Source organism: Adiantum capillus-veneris, chromosome 8, assembly GCF_014529385.1.
Source record: "Adiantum capillus-veneris isolate H3 chromosome 8, ASM1452938v2, whole genome shotgun sequence".
Lineage (NCBI taxonomy): Eukaryota > Viridiplantae > Streptophyta > Polypodiopsida > Polypodiales > Pteridaceae > Adiantum > Adiantum capillus-veneris.
Genome location: NC_140938.1, coordinates 98691305 through 98708573, shown reverse-complemented (window position 1 = coordinate 98708573; position 17269 = coordinate 98691305). Strand labels below are relative to the sequence as shown.

At 43.3% G+C, this 17269-nt stretch overlaps 1 protein-coding gene across 1 annotated transcript in view; it reads right to left on the bottom strand.

Annotated features, from left to right (window-relative positions):
* The window catches only part of LOC147452625 (uncharacterized), a 39789-nt gene extending 24570 nt beyond the window's left edge, over positions 1-15219 (bottom strand). The window contains exons 1-14 of the mRNA XM_086518262.1: positions 14836-15219; positions 13729-14301; positions 13288-13582; positions 12889-13196; positions 12664-12810; positions 11767-12591; positions 11551-11651; positions 11405-11467; positions 11210-11298; positions 11040-11114; positions 10348-10959; positions 10162-10236; positions 10016-10086; positions 9444-9501 (exon numbers count right to left, since the gene is read on the bottom strand). Of these exons, the coding sequence (XP_086374388.1) occupies positions 9444-9501; positions 10016-10086; positions 10162-10236; positions 10348-10959; positions 11040-11114; positions 11210-11298; positions 11405-11467; positions 11551-11651; positions 11767-12591; positions 12664-12810; positions 12889-13196; positions 13288-13582; positions 13729-14168 (3159 nt within the window). The 5' untranslated portion in view covers positions 14169-14301; positions 14836-15219. The remainder of the gene's footprint in view (positions 1-9443; positions 9502-10015; positions 10087-10161; positions 10237-10347; positions 10960-11039; positions 11115-11209; positions 11299-11404; positions 11468-11550; positions 11652-11766; positions 12592-12663; positions 12811-12888; positions 13197-13287; positions 13583-13728; positions 14302-14835) is intronic.
* Positions 15220-17269: the final 2050 nt, after the last annotated feature.

Below are 17269 nucleotides of genomic sequence, written 5' to 3'. Positions count from 1 at the left end.
TCATTAGGGACAGGCAAAGGTTGTAGTAACCCAGGCGTCTTATGCCAATCATACTTCACTTTTTTGCAAACCAAGCATTCCCTGACATACTTATCAATGTCTGCTTTAAGGCTAGGCCAAAAGAAATATCTTTCCATTGCTAAGGTCGTAGGGAGAATACCCCGATGACCCGCATAAGGCGAAGCGTGTGCTTCATCCATGATCTTCTTTCTTAATGGTTCCACCACACATATGGCCTGATGGTGGTAGAGATAACCGTCCCGAATGGAATAGGGAAACTCATTCTCTCCACGATGTAGCTTTCCCCAAATGGTGGAGAAGTCTGGATCATTCGGATACAAATCCGATAGAGCTTCTAATTCTTGGTGATACACCGAAGTGATAGCGTTCACCCTTGGCCGCCTAGACAATGCGTCCGCGACCACATTCTTACTCCCAGCCGTGTGAAGGATTTGGAAGTGAAACGTAGACAAAAAGTTTGCCCATCTCATCTGCTTCTCAGATAGTTTCCTTTGCGTAAGAAAATACCGCAAACTCTGGTGATCAGTCTTGATCACAAAATCCGCTTCTAGAAGATAGTGCTTCCAGTTGGATAAGGCGTGAATCCCAGCCGTGAGTTCCTTTTCGTAGATTGATGCATGCAACTCTGAATCCTTAAGCCGTCTGCTTTCGTAGGCCACTGCATGGCCTTCTTGGTTTAACACTGCTCCAATGCAATCGCCTGAAGCATCGCAGTGAACCTCAAATGGTTTCCTTAAGTCAGGCACTATCAAAATAGGTCCATGGCTTAGCAAGTACTTGAGCCGATCAAAAGCTCCTTGTTGTCTCGATCCCCATCTGAAAAGAATCTTCTTTTTTGTCAAATCATGAAGTGGTCCTGCTACATGAGCTAATCCTCGGACAAACCTTCGATAATACGAACATAATCCCAGGAAGCTACGTACATCATGTACCGTAGTGGGAATAGGCCAATCTTCTACCACTCGGATCTTGGCAAGATCCATACTCACTTGATTGTGAGAGACTATATGGCCGAGATAGTGTATCTCTGAGAGAAAGAACTCGCTCTTCTTTGCATTCACATGCAACTCATGCTTTCGCAATTCTTGAAACACTAAGTCCAAGTGCTTTCGATGTTCCTCTTCTGACTTAGAGAAGATGAGTATGTCGTCAAAGAATACTCCCGTAAAAGCTCGATACGGGCTGAAAATGCGGTCCATCATGCGATTGAACGTTGCAGGAGCATTGGTCAAGCCGAAAGGCATTACCAAAAATTCATATAGTCCAAAGGTTGTGCGGAAAGCAGTCTTATGGACATCCTCAGGGGCGATCCGTATCTGATGATACCCACTCTTTAAGTCTATGCGACTAAAGACACTTGCACCCTGCAACTTATCAAGTATATCATCAATCCGAGGGATCGGAAAGCGATTCTTGATCGTGATCTTGTTTAAAGACCTACAGTCTATGCACATTCGAAACGTGCCATCTTTCTTCTGCACCAGTAGAACTGGAGAGCAGTAGGGTGAAGCACTTGGCCGTACTAACCCTTTCTCTAGAAGCTCGTTGACTTGCTTCAAAATTTCCTCTTGCTGAGCAAGACTCACCCGATAAGGGGGTTGATTGGGAGGCGAGCTACCCGGTATAAGATCTATGCGGTGATCTTCCGGGCGTACCAGAGGTAGTTCATCAGGAGTGTTTCTGTGAAACAATCTTTGTACTTTTCAATAAATTGAAAACGCTTAATTTCCAGACTAGAGAGTGAATCCCCACTAGTTTTATCCTTCACACGTGCAAAAATCAAGTAAGCAGAAACACACTTCTTCATTTCTTTCTTAATGGAGATATGACTTACAATTGGGAACTGCCAATCTCCTATATCAGCATGAATCTTTATTTTCTTACCCCCATGATCAAATGTGAGGGTCTTTTCCACATAATCGGGGACAGGTGTCATGGAAGTGCCATGGCATACCCAAGATGATATCACATCCCTCGATGGGTGCCATCAAAAATGATTCGCGATCCTTGTACTCGCCAACCCGAAGATTGAGCTGTCCTTGCACGGGAGTTGCATTGGTTGTCAACCCCTCGAATGCCGATCCGGATGTAACCGGTGTGCCAAGCTGAGCCGGTGTGAGGCACAAACGTTCTGCAGTATCCAGGGAGATGAAGTTATCCGTGGATCCTAGATCATAAAGAATCAGTACTCGCTCGTTGTTCAAAGACCCCCAGCCCTTCAAAAGCTGACGCTTCCCTTTCTCCGTTTCTGTGTTTCCTTGAACATCTGGAATAGAGTTCGAGCTTGGTGGAGCGGGTTCCTTCCTTGCTTTATCTTGCCTCGTAGGGGCGTGTTCTTGCCGTTGCTGCTTTAACGGGCAATCCGGTTTCATATGTCCTTTCTCGCCACAATAGAAGCATCTTCCTTCCTCTCTGAAGGTTTGAAGTTGAGTAGGAGAAAGATACTTAGTTCGCTTGCCATTGCCCTCTGGCTTCTTAGAGTGATCATCGTCCCTAGATGGAGGACGTTTTCTTCCTTGGCCCCCTTGGTCATCGTAGACCCCTCTTTGTCTTGCACGGTAAGTGCTATGCTCCATTTTTCTGGGCGTACCAGTTGAGTGCAAATCCTCAGCAATGATTGCTAACTCCATCATCCTCTGAAGAGTATCATGCAGATACACTTTCATACTCTTTCGAAGCTGCGGTTGGAGACCCGCCTCGAACTTTCGTTTCTTTTCCTCGTCGGCAATCTTCATGAAGGGGGTGACCTTCAGAAGAACCGACCAATACTTGTCCACATAGGTCATGACTCTCTCATGATCCTTCTGAGCGAGCCAATCCCATTCCTTCCGTATGTCCTGCTCGAAGTCAGGCGGAAGAAATTGTTCATAAAATTCAGATTTGAATCTCTCCCAAGTTCTGGCCTGAGAACCTTCCAGAATCTTGGCTAACCACCAATTACTTGCCGTTTCCTTGAGGTGCATCCCCACATGGCACAGTTTGGATCTTTCTGTGAAGTGCCCATTGGTAAAGGAGACTTCAAACTGTATGATGAAAGACAGTCCTTTGGAGATATCTCTCCGTCCGTTGTAGGTTTCGAACTTGATGTCCTTGTCACCCGATTTGAAGACTCTCATGCGATGTTGAGACTTGCGACCATGCTTCTTGAATCGAGGCTTATCTTTAGGTTGATGTAGGGTAGTAGTAGTAGCGGCTTCCTTCTTTTGGCGAGACAATTGAGAAGTAGAAGTATAATCAGGAGAGTAAGATGAAGATGAGATAGAGATGTCCTTGCTCTCGTCTAGCAAAGAGAGCGCTTTTTCCTGGCCTTTCCTTGGAGTAGGCCGTTCATTCCGATCCGAAGATCCTTTGTGCACCTCGGCACATTCTTCTTCTCTTTCCTCCTGTGGTCTCACGCCAACAGGGTGGTCTGGGTGCTTGGCTGCATCAGTTCCATTCATTTTCTTCATTCCGCCCAAGAGCTTTTGGACATCTGGCAATAGTAAGATTTGTTGCAAATCCGCAAGCTGAGCTTGCACTTGTTGAAGCTCCTCTTCAACGCTTCTCCCTTGGCTCGACATGGTTCTTCCCGTTCTTCCCGAAATTGTCCTTCTTTGCAAAGAAAGAGAGGAGTCCGAGCTCTGATACCACTGTCACAAAACGGGAGCGTACACGAGCACTTAGAAATCTGAAAAATAAAGTACTTTGCAAATGTGAGAGAAGGGATAAGATCGACACATTATTGGGGACCAGAAGATGGGCTGGTCCCCCCCCCCCCCCGTCAAGAGTATTCTTTATTCAAGGAGAATTCGTATACAAGCACTAGAACCCGAGGAAACCCCTCCGTTCTGTAATCTTAGACCCGAAGGTCGTGCTTCCTCGTAATGGGCTTGGGCACAAGGCCGTTCCTTCCCATAAGGGACTTAGGCGTGAAGCCGTACTTCCCATGAGGGGCTTTCCCGTAAGACGGGAGATTCCTGCAAAACAAACCACACAAAGCAACAATTCTCAATGCGTATCAACACCTTATACCTGTCGCTCCTTGCTCGGAAAAGCGACCTCCGTACTCAATCGTCACACGAACACTTGCAATTTCCGTCGCCAACCCTTGCTCCAGGATTCCAAGCGCTAGCTTCTTCTGCTGCTTCCGGCGTCTTAAAACTGGAACGCTGGCTACTACTTTATAGGGCCTGGCACCCGGCGGGAATAGAACCGAAAAGCAAGACCCTGGCGCCCCCTAGAGAGAGGAGAGAGAGAGAGATTGCTGATTCAGCCCCCTGCGTAGCTTTTTAGCGCTGGCTTTTTTTTAAAGAAAAGCCTTACTTTATTTTATTAATAAAAGGGCTGGTCACTTAAAAGTGACCGGCCACTTTATAAAATAAATTGTGAACCTGTTCAAACTTTAAAAACTCACTCAGTTAGTGAAAACAATGCTACACGAACACATTCCAGGCGTCCCCGGGTGCAGAACACGGCACAGATGCAATGCAGACACAGACTCCTCGCGGGAAAGCATCTGCCCTCCCGCGAATGTTCCTGCTTTTCGTAAAAAGCTTCATTGAACCCATCTTTATTCTTGTGCTTGCGTTCTTACGCGTATTTTCTTACTTAGTTCGGATTTCCTCCTTAGCCTACGGAATGCCCCCTTTCTGATGCACCCGTCACCCATCATGTGACGCATCACGGGCACTCGTAACCCGGCCCTTTCCACCGAACTTACGGAAACTCCTTCGCGATGTTTACCATCACCCATCAAATGACACATCAGAGTTGTCCGTTCTTGATGGCAGTTCCTGTAGCTACAATCTTTTAATAGTTCTTAGTGCACACAATAAAATATCCTAAAAAAGAGATTAATCATTAAAAATAAGAAAATAGTCCAATGAGCAACAACTGCTGTACAAAAGACAAAGCCTTCGAAGCATCTCTATATCCCGAAAACGTGTCAAACTTAATTGACTGTCCACCTTCCTTAAACTCTGGACTTTCTTGCTTTTATCTTCCAAAAAGTCATATTGGTTGGCTTTATAAAAATTCTTCTTCTTTGCATAAAAGTTGTTGTCGTCAAAGTCTAAACTGTCTGTAGACGAGTCCTCTGTAGAACTGCCTCTCACTGGGCGCCTTTTTCTTGCCCTTTCCGAAGCGTTGTTTCTTGCTTCGCTTTTTTCCTTTGCGGTCTTCTTCGCTCGAGTCAGATGAGCTAGAAGAACTGTCAGAAGAAGAAGAAGAAGAAGAATTGGGTACTCCTTCAAATCGAGCACGCTTCTTCTGTTTCTTTGCTTTTTCAAATGTCGACTGACAACCCAAAAAGCCCGGGAAGTCAGTGCCTTTCTTCTGCTTTTTGCCGTGCTTTTTTAGCTTTGTTCTGCGCGTCAAAAAGCTGAGCAATTCGCGCATCAACCACCTCTTCTAATTCCTTTTCTATATACTTCTTGTAAGCAAAAAGTTTCTTGAGAGCGGGTTTTGGGGGTGGTGCTGTGGTTTTCTGCCACTGCGCGTGCACTTCCTAGAAAGATAAATAAAGCAAAGGTTCTTTCTCTCTCTTGCTTATAAAATAAAGCAAGTTCCAAAAAGCTGTCCAATCAAAAGCTTTTAAAATAAAGCAGAAGCTTTTTCTCTCTCATTCTTCTATGCTTTTATAAAATAAAAGCAAAAGCTTCTCTCTCTCTCATCTCTTGCGTTGAGTAAAAGCAAAAGCCAAAATCTGCCCAGCTTTCTGTAAATCACGCTGGTGTCCATAGTACATACAGCAGGCCACATGTCAGCTCGCCATGTCAGCAAATCAAGGCTAGGGTTAGTGTTAGGGTTAGGGTTAAGACAAAATTAGGGTTTCTAATTTTAGGATTAGGGTTTCAACAAAATTAGGGTTTTTGATTTTAGGGTTAGGATTTCAGTACAATTAGGGTTTTTGGTTTTAGGGTTAGGGTTTCAACAAAATTAGGGTTTTTGGTTTTAGGGTTAGGGTTTCAACAGAATTAGGGTTTTTGGCAGCCACGTCATCACTTTGTGACATAAGCGCAAAACTCGAAAATCCGTACAGTACTGCCACGTCAACTGTCAGTGCAAAAATCAAGGATTTTCGTACAGTCAGTCACTTCATCACTTTGCTGTGTGTGTGTTCAGTTTGCACTCCCACGTCATCAATTTGTGACAAACGCTATCTGCTTCATTGGAGAGACTCGATCATATAGTGAAGAGCCAGTCCCAAATCAACTTCGCGTCCTTTGTCAATCGGATGTGACTTATGATTGATGGTGTACTAAGGATTATGAAAGACAGGATTCGAGCATTGACACCATAACTTCGCTACCGTAGGATCCTTTGGCTTTTGAAAGCTGCTCGTAACAAAGCCTCCAAGCTCGTAAGAGTTGAAGATAGTCATCACAGTCGCTTTCCAAAGGGTATAGTTATCGCCATTCAATTGCTAGTCCGAGGAAAGGTAGGGAGGGTAGGTATCGTGATTGGTTGATCACCAACGCCGAAGTAGACCTAGGACAAATCTCCCGACTCCTCATTGATGGGTAGTTCACCACCACCGCCATAGCTGCCTCAAGATGTATTTCATCACAAACCGAATTCATGTCAAAATCATCACTTTCCATCGTGTGAAAGAACTTGGGCATGTGACAAGGCTAGGGTATGGAGGTTTCATTAAGTCATTTGTATCTATGTTTCATGTGTCACCGGGGACGGGCACCACGTGCCAACGGGAGAGAACAGACTGGACAACTTTAAGCACATCAAATAATACTCAACTGAAAGAGATGCACGACACAAAAGATGGGGAGTGGCGGAGTTCCACCCCAAGAGAGCACTGGCCCCAAACGTTGACACCCCTTTTGGTATTTCTTTATATTGCTTGAACTAAGTACAATGCTGATACTCGCGCTCTGCACCTTCAGTAGGAGACGTGCCAGAGACTGAGCCCATGGCACATATTTAAAGGCCCTTGGCCTCTCAAAAGCAATTACATGAAAAGCTTCAAGTTCTAAAAACATATGGCCCCACAAGCATATAGAGTGATATATTTGTAGGCTTCTCTCATAAAATTCCTATTTTCTTCCTAACTTTTAAGGGATTTTTACCAATAGTGCGTATTTTTATGTACCTTAAACCTCAATCCATACAAGACTGCGTACCTTACGTAACGAATACGCACAGTATTTTACGTTTGGTTCCACCTTGGTACAGCATGCCACGTCAATGTCTGCAACGTAAAATACAGAAGTCTGTACATGCTGCCACGTGGCACTGTCAGCGCAATTTGTGGGCGTCCGTACAACTGCCACGTCATCAAGTTTTACGCAAGCTTATGGGTGCTTAATTTTAATGTCTTTGGTCACTTGGGCCCCACGCATGGGGTCCCATATGTTGGTGGGAACTCTTTTTTAAAAATAGGCCTATCGACAAGACTTTGCAAGTTGGTAAAACTTCTTGTGCCGCTTCTACTTCTTCTGTTGCTTCTTTATAGGGTTTAGGGCCCTCGGCGGGCTCTGCAGGTTGGCTCCGTTCTTCAATGGCTTGACACGTAAGCAGTTTGTAACATCCCCCCTTCTTGAAAGAAAGTAATCGCCCGTGATTACAGCATATCTACAAAACAACTCAAGTTAGATGAAAAAAATTCAAGGGTCATTTGGAGGGACAATCAGTTTTCTCATTCCACATTGGAGCTCTTGATATCCTGGGTCGTTGGCTTCTCTAAAAATCCTCATCCAATAAGGAGTCTCGTTCCAAATTGGAGCTCTTGATATCCTGGGTCGTTGGTTTCCCAGAAAAAACTCATCCAATAAGGAGTATTCAATGGTTGGCACATCACAATGCAACACAAATGCTCACATATGCATGTTACAAAACATAGAAACATAAAGTCATCGATGAACACTCCCCCTGCAAATAACCTGGGCCATGAACTGTTCAACGACTCCCTCATTACTCTTCCCGCAAATAACCTAAAAAGGTCCGAGCCAGCAGATATAGAGGCCTTTTACAACCAAACGCCCCTTAGACTGTAGCCTACGTTCTTTGGAGGTTCAAGCATACAACCAAACGCTCCCCAGACATCTCGTCTGCGTCGTTCAGAGGTTTTCTAACATACAACGAACCGCTCCCCAGACATCTCTCTCTTGCATTCTACTACGTGGGGAAGTAGAGCAAAGCCACATAGTTGTACTTTGTCAATCTGATAGTGATAAGATAAGATTTAGCGGCTCAATACATCCGTGAAAAGATCAGCAAGGTATGGATGGAATTGCTAAACAGAATACAATGATCATGATTTATACCTTGGACCCTCGACGGAAATGTGATTGATCAGTGACTGGTGTCTTTGAGCAAGTGTTGGATGTGTGCAGTCTAGTGCCTGGGTACATAGAGTCAATGTCTACTAAGCTAGTTTTTGTCCTTTGGTTGTTTTTGCAGGCGTAATCGAGGGTGATTACAATTCGAGGGGGTTGTGACGTGGCATGCTCATCTGAAAAGATACAAAAGTTCAAGTAACATAGTCAACCAGAGCTAGCATTGGCACATAAGGAAATCAATAAGAAGATTTGGAGAGTAAGATTGGTGAAGTTTACAAATTATGTCGGGATGCAAAGTAATTGGAGAAAGGGGGCTTGGCAAATCACCCACAGTTGTTGGATATCGACCATGAGGCTTTTGGTCAGGCGCCTAACATTTAGGCGGTTTCCGCAGTTGAGTGTGATGCAATGTTTGCTACATAGAGGGGCACTCGACTCCCTTGTCGACAGATCAAGGGGATTGAGTGTATAGTAGTCATTGGACAGTAAGACACACCTTTGTATTATGTACAAAAAGCCCCCCAAGTCTTGTGGGCACTTTAGATATTTACATAATTGAATTAAGACCTTTGGCCCTCAATGAACACGTAAGAACACTAAGGACTGAAGAGAAAATAAAGTCATGTAGATGCGCTCATCGACAACTATTCAACACAGCGATGATCCTGTCTCTTGGCAAGAATCATCCTTAAAGAGCATTTTACAAGATAAACTTCTGGTATCTGCACTCAGCTTTGGACCACAAAATCTTCTCATAAAAGTAAATTTCGACAACCATCTGAAAATTAAATTCCATATGATTTAAACCAAATATACAGTGGATAACCGTTGTAAAAGTAAATAGTTTGCAAAGAAGGTCCTTATTATCAGTAAATAGTTTGCAAAGAAGGTCCTTATTATCAGTTCCTTAGCTATACTTTGCACGCTAGATTATCCCTTAGCTCGAAATTCTGGCATGCAATGTGTATCAGTGACAGCTATTTAAAGGCAAAATGCCACAGAATAAGGCAGAGCATTCAGACCCATAAGCAATTCGACTACAAGAAGTTTTTTCATTAAAACACAACAGCAATGTGCCCCCCTTGTGTCAAATTTAATAAAGAAATTAAAAAGAAACCAGGTAGCATCAACCAAAGGAGAGCATACCAATCGTTTGTTGAAGGCATTCTCCAAAAGCTTGATCATAGCTAATCGCTCCCGTTCCCTACATGATACCGACACCAGCGGTTGTTTTCAAAGGATATAAGTTTGCCATCTGAATACCACACTAGTAAAGAGACGAACCTACTTAAAACGTCAAAAGGATTTGTAAAAGAAAGATACACATGAGACAAATTTCAAAGCATAATGTCAAGGTTTGAATCGAAAAGGCTCAAGATTAACCACAAAGCAGCACCACGAGTACTTCCCTGGTTCCAAAATCTCCAGGCAGCCATATCCATGGTCCTCAAGTAATTTTTGAGGAAAAGACTATTTACCTAAACACATGCTATATTATCACTGTACACATCCAATGGTGTCCGCTACCATGTACAGCATGGTGTGATCAGTGCGCATTGGTTTCTTTTGGTTGTTATGCAAAATGTTCATGCTTCACATGCCACAACAAATATGATCTGAATTAAAAAACCAATGTGTGGGCGTTTTCATGAGTGAAGCAATTATATAGAACACACTCCCAGCAGTGTCAAATAGTAAGAGGATCGAGCTGCAGCTACCTCTCTTCAATGACTCTGGCATTGGACACATTTTTTTCCAACGATGACAGCCTCTCCTTGTTCACATGAACCTATGACATTGCAAGTAAGTACTTCCATTTACCAATAAAATCAAGCCTACTGAATCAAGGTAATACAAAATATACCAGCTCTTTAAGTTCCAGCTGAGATCTCTTAAGCTCCTCAGCAATCTGGTCATCTTCTCTTGTGGGTAATTCCCCCTAGTACCAAGAAGAGAAGATCCTCAGAGACTTGGCCAGGGAAGATAAAAGACGCTACCTATGTGAACACATTTGATACAGAGTAAACAGGGCCACAAACAGTAGTAACACCTGCTCAGGATACAATCCAAGGCTCTGAAGCTCCAAAGCTATCCTCTCATCAAGCGTCAAGCTCTGGTATCTGCCTTCCCATTTATTTAGTCCATTCATATCTAAACCTTGTTTTTCTTCCTCCTTTCGTAGTTCCGACTTGACAGGAGAATTGAGAAGCTCTGATTCTGAATCCCAGTGTCTATGACCATTAGAAGTATAAGAGACATCATAGGAGGAGCTCTTTGTCCGTCCATTGAGCTTCCCAACAGTGACTCTTCTTGTCTCAACCTCTGATTCTGAATCTTGATCCTTCTCCATGCCTGCCTGTTCACTATCACTAAGATCATGCGACGAACCATCCCCCGCATAACCTTGCAGCTCAAGCTGACTTCTATCTTCCCTACTGTCATCATCTATATCACCTTCAATAATAAGAGCTGCTAAAAGCCTTTGAGAAAGTGGCAACTCTTTCACTATTGGCCAACCACCACTCAAGCCAGCCTTATTACCATCCAAAGTATGGTCATTCTTGGAGTTTGAAACCTTCGATACTACACCTCTATTTATATCCATGGCTCCGTTTGAAAGGTGTGTGGTCCTACCCACTGCAGTAGAATCGAGAGGAGTGTTCTGCAGCATGTATTCATAAAATAAGATCCAACTGAAATAAATAACTACCACTTCACCACACAACAACAACAAATTAGTACTTGAGCCTTTTCTGCTTTAGTATCACTTGTCAAGCTCGGTAAAAACTCTTCATCTTCAAGTTCCCTTGCCTTAACCTGATTAAAACCAAATAGAAGATCGCAATCAGATATTTTGAAAGGAATTAGATCAGCTAAACACAACTGAATATGAAAGTTAAAGACAGACTTACTTGTATGCTTAAGCTGTTACGTGCATCAGGCGTCAAGTAAGCAAAAAAAGGCTCTATCTCTTTCCAGAACAAGCTCGAACAAGCTGTCGCTGAAACCCATCGTTGCAATGAAAATGTGGAAAAACACACCGCATAAGTCCGAGTAAAATGAGAGCAGGCATTGGGGACCCAAAAGGCTTAAAACAAGGGTCTCACCGCTTGCATTGACTGCAGCTTGTACTGCAGCAGCCAATTCTTCCCGATCATCATCTGACTCACCTGGTAAGAAGCCAGACACGCATGACTCCACAAAACAAAAAACAGCGGTTTTTTAAAGTTTCCAAAACTTTAGAATCAAGTACCAGAAACTTCACCGCCAGTATTAGTGGCAGGTCTCCTGGGCCTGGTTAGAGCTTTGCGGTCCCCTATTCCACCCTTCTTATTCGGTGGTCGCCCAGGCTTGCTGTGAGGAGAACTTATGCATCATATAAAAGGCACAACGACTTGCCAACAGATCAAAGCCTTTCAATAAAAAAGGCCACAGGAACAGTGTATGAGAACTAGGTTTATAGACTTACACGTCAACAGGTTTCTCCATCTTGTCAGTCCCTGGCCTTGCACTTCTCAGCTGCTTTGCATTTGCAGAGGGATCACCTTTCTCAATAAGCGTTACATTTGAGCTTTCTCTAACTGCAATTATAGCACGCCCACTCCTACCTTGCCTACGCATGCCATCTCCACCTTCTTCCTTAGGCACTACACGAGACTTTTTACCTGAAAGAGGAGCCATCTTCTGATTTACAGGGGCAAATCTTCCTTCAGAATCGGCATGCTTTTTCCATTTCTCTTTGGACTTAATATCCGCACCCTCTGAATCATCACTTTCTGAGATCCCTGCAGGGGAAGCTACTCTATCAAGCTTGGACTTGATTTGTGAAAGAGCTGCAGTGCTGGCAACCCTTTTCACTAGCCCTGCAACCGGGGAAGTACTAGGGTTGGACCTAACACCAGTAGGAGTCGGTTCACGCACAGGAGCAACTTCCATGTTAGGAATGCCTTCATCCCTAGCACCTCCAGGTCCAGGAGGACCCATTGGAGGTGCTATAATCATCCTTCTAGCAACCCGAGACATCTTTTGAGGCCTTTGCCCAACCCATTGAGTCACAGGAGGAGAAGAGGACCTTGATGGAGCAGGTCGTTTGCGGTTGCTAGGTAATTGAGCTCTCGTTGGAGCTCCTGTTGCTGGTGCACGTTCCCATAGTTCACTTGAAGGTGGGCGTGGTGCATGTGAAGAAGTCGGAATGACAGGAATCCCCGTACCAGATCGAGGAGCCCTTGCAGCCTTTGCTTTTGCAACAGTTGTTGGACTCATCAATGTGCCTTCGTCCTTGTGGGAAGCCAACCTGTAAAATTTTAAGCAAAACTCAAGCAAATGATGGTTTTGCACATTTGATCAAGCAAACACCAGAACTCACTTGACACCACTCTTTATTGTCGGTGTTGGTTGATCCTTGTCTGTTATAATGAAACGACTCTCCTTATCACCTGAAGGACCTGCATTATCTGGCTCATTTCTAATGGCTGACTTATGGATAGACATTACACCATGCACAGGGCCAGACCTGTGGTTGCATCCAAGAGTGCTTTAGTGCTGAGTTGAAAAGAGTAAATTAGAGCATGTATTTTGCTATGATCCCTACCTAAAACTATGACCTTCAGTAGACCTGGGCCGATTCTCAGTATTGCTTCGATGCTGTACCCCCCATTTATGCTCTCGTTCAATATCTGGGACACCACTAGCTGCAGCCGTCATGACACAATCTGATTTTGTTGTCGATCGTCTCCCCTTTGTTTTGGTTTTTTCCCAAGCTTCTCCACTAGGTGCTACCAGGCGGTCTTTTTCATCAGGTAAGCCCCCAAGAGAGGCACCTGACTTGATAGATTCCCGATCACGTTCAGCTATCCCAGATGATCTCTGAAAGGTTGACATATTTGCTCTACCTTCCAGCTGCATTAAAAGGTCAATCAGCATACTTATAGCCGTATGTAGTGAATAATATGTAGAACCATACTACAAAAATGACTGTCAAGAGGCTTACCCGAACATCCAACATGGACGTACGGACTCGCCTGTTAGGAACAGGTCCTTTAGACTTGTCTTCGAGCTTGGGCATACTTCCCTCACCCATGCTTACATGACTAGGGGATGCACAAAAGCTGGCTTTGTTAGGGTTAATTGCTGCGCTTGGAGTAGGCACTGACCGTTCGCCAGAGACTGAGATTAGGGGACGCTCATGTGCATGTGCTTCACGTCGAACTCTTCTACGTGACACAATAGATGTCCGAAACTTGTCAAGCTTTGTAATAGCCTCCAACAACACACGCGATCTCTCTCTGGAAAATTTTCAAATAAAACAATTGTAATCTAGCTACTTTGCAGCAAACGAAATGCGACTAATCAGTAGAAGCATAAAAATATATCCAAAACATCAAATCCAAGGCCAAAAACTCTGAAATATTTGTACTAAGGTAAATCCTACTTTGCTTTAGATGAATTCTCAAGTAAACTGCTTCTGATACGCTTAAGTTCCTCTGGGCCTTGTTGCTCAATGGGCTTTGGCTGGAAGCCTCCTTGGCCCTCCCCTATCAATGCCAAAGCAGCAGCAGTAGCTCTCTTCAACTCAGGCTGCTTTGAAGATTTTGAATCTCCAGTTGCTATTTGCTCTAGTGACAAGACCTGCGACAATGGAGGAAGTTCTCCATGTGTGATAACATTCCCTACATTGGGAAAAGCTGGTCCTGCTCCTCCTGGAGTACCACCCCGCCCGCTTCCATCATGACTTTCACGAAAACTGGACACCCGTTCCAAACTGGGTCCTCCACTGCCTGTTGAATAATGGCTTCTATGGGAATTTGGATAACCATAAGCAGCATTGTCGAGGCTGCTTGAGGCTATGTCAAAGCGAGGATTTGTTGCCATCTTCCCCCTCTGCACCTATTGGTGCTGCCCAAAATGGGCCTATCTCATATGATTGTCTTCCTCTATGTTGTGTATAGTCATCATACAATTGCTGAGCACTTGATACTTCCTTCAAAAACGTCTTTTCAGCAGCCTGCATCGATTGATTACCCAAGTTAAGTATTTGCAACATCTGTAAGAGCCAGACGAACACAACTCATCGCATGCCTCTCACACTGATGTGGAAGGTATGTTGATCAGCCACATGACCATTTGTTTATACAACCGATGTCATCATGTAGCACAATAGAAGATAATACGCAATGCACATCATACCCAAAAGAATAACCACATCATCATACACTGGACACCGTACATGAATGCCACAGTCGTAGACACGTTTGAGCATATAAATTGTCACACATGTTATGCCACTCTTCCATGCCCATCAAACGAAGTACACATGTGCACATTAAAAAGAGCTTCACATCCAATCCATGGCTTCCATCAAACAGAAAAACCAGCTGACAGATGCTTCTGAATTGATGCAAGCGTATATATACAAAGGTGCAAATCCAGTATGGCATGAGGTTACGGCAAATTCAGCTCCGTACATGATGACCTCACGCGTGTCAGTATCGTACACGTAGCATGACCTAATGCTGATAGAAAATAAATGTGGGCTTACCGATTTCGCAAATGCCTGTTGATCGAAGTGATCACGACCCGCCTTCGCTAAGCAGCTACGTCCTGCGAGGGGGAGGGAATGGAGGGGCGAAAAAAAAAAAAAAAACTCGGCCCCGAAAATCAGGAAAAATTACAGCGATCAGGGGGAGAATTTCGTGGAAAATAAAATCGTAAGAACAAAAAAAAAAAACAGCACAATTGCGTCTGTTAGAGAGAGGAAATTCGCCGAAGGAGCAGCAGCAGAGTTATGTCCTTCGCGATGTTTGAAGCAGAGAAATGGCTAGAAAGCGAGAGACGACGAAGACACGAAGCTCAGAAAAAAGCACCCAAAGGTTATGATGATGTGCTTCGTTTGTTTGATGCAGAGAGAGGAGGCATTACATTGTAATTGAGAGAGACAAGAGAAGTAAAGTCACAATTATATTTCCATGTGCCCAAATGTTTTTACACACCCTGGAGCTCCCATGTACTTGGACCCTTACAAAATTTTCACTTTTAGGTCAACCCCTTCACCAAAGAAAAATCAGAAGCTCTACCATACCCATGTGACCTCACCAAAGTGATCGAACCTAATCCCTCCCAAAGATTAATCAATGTGTTGTGTTTGCTTACAAGCATTCATCTTTACTTCTATTGCCACTTCATGAACATGAGATAGCGTGCAAGAATGGAAGCATAGAATCTGCATAAAGGTAGATGCACAATGCTCTCTGTGTAGTGTGAGTTAAAAGAGAGACTTAAACTCAAGCTTACATATAGTGGTTTCATTGGTGTATGTTTGTGTGTTTATCATGTACATTATCGACATGAGTATAGTTAATGTGATAATTAGTATTTTAAAACTTCCTCAATGACCACCGATATCTACGTTCACATAGCTAATGTCTGCATAATTGATGCATGATTGTGCTTCTTTACCTGGAATTAGTCCTCAAATGGTGAGTGTACGCAATTGTACATGTTCTTTAAAGACAAATATATTATCGAAGCGATCGATTTTTACGATAATTATAATATAATATGTGTGATATATGTATTACAATATACTTAAAAATCATAGCTCTCTTTTCATTAAGGCTATTAAGAATTCAACTCCACTATTATTATTTTTAATATCATGAAAATTTATTTTAAGAAGTCTAAATCTCAACAGATTGTCATAAGTGTATCCTTTGCATCGAGTTGCTAAAAAGTAAAGCTTGCTTGTAGATAAATGAAAGTTAAACAGTATCGGACTGCCTTTTGCCCATTCTCAAGGAGTATCATTAGGTGAGAGATTCTAGAGGAGAAGACAACTTACATTTTCAATAAAGAAGCGTTTCCATTCTTCTATGTTGGCTCTATCGTACGTATGGCCATAAAATGGATAAGTAGACCCTTCAATGTTCGATGGCACTATACATGTAATCCATCACAAGCACCTTTGGCTTTAAAAATTGAAGATGTACACAATCGGGCTCAGATTTAAACTTATGTTCAACCCTTGCTTTGCAACCTTATCACCTCCCCTCATGTGCTAATCATCTTTAAAGCTACAACTCATCGTCCCTTTTCTCATGCTTTGTTGTATTGTGGTATTGGCTACCTAGGCACACAAGAAGGCGTATCACCGTTGGTAGACCTAGCTCTATGAGCTTAACATGCAAGAGACAAGGATGGGCATGTAATATGTTGTGTTGTCAAATGTCCTTGAAGGATGGAGTATTGATTGTTGATGAATAAAAGGGAATAATAGAGAGAGCAAGTGAGCATGATGAGAACAGATTGGGATGCCACCACTATGAGGACTGATTTGTTGAGATATGAAATGACATATGTTGACATTTTACATTGCAAGGATCATATATTTTAGACGTGTTGATGATTTAATAAAATAAGGATTTTCAAACAAATTTCATTCATTACCAAAAGATCTTATGATTTGAAGAGATCAAGATACATAATTTGCATTGCCTATCATGATGGCATAAGTATCCAATAGCTTTTACTTGTTCTATAAGCACTTAAGAGTTTATAACCAAGATGAGATAGCTGGTTTGATGTTGAACTATCTTAGCCAAATCATTGGACGGCCAGAGATCCAGTCCCGGGAAGTGGATGAAGCCAGAGGGACCTTACTTCAGAGTGTCAAGAAGAAGATTCCCCATTCAAAAGCTATTAGCCTGGAAGGGGGATTTTCCGAAGACGAATGTTCACTAGCATTGCAAGCCCTAGGCAAAAAGCCCTAGGCAAGGAGAAGTCCCCTGGGTGGGATGGGATGACGGCGGTATTCTTTAGAGAATTTTGGGATGCTCTCAAGGTCCCAGTCACAAGTTTGACCAACAAAGCCATGCTAAAGGGTCGTCGGAGTTAAGTGTAAAGAGAGGGCTTATCAAACCCATCCCCAAACAGATTTGTTGTTCTCAACTGAAACACTGGCGCCCTATGACGATGAT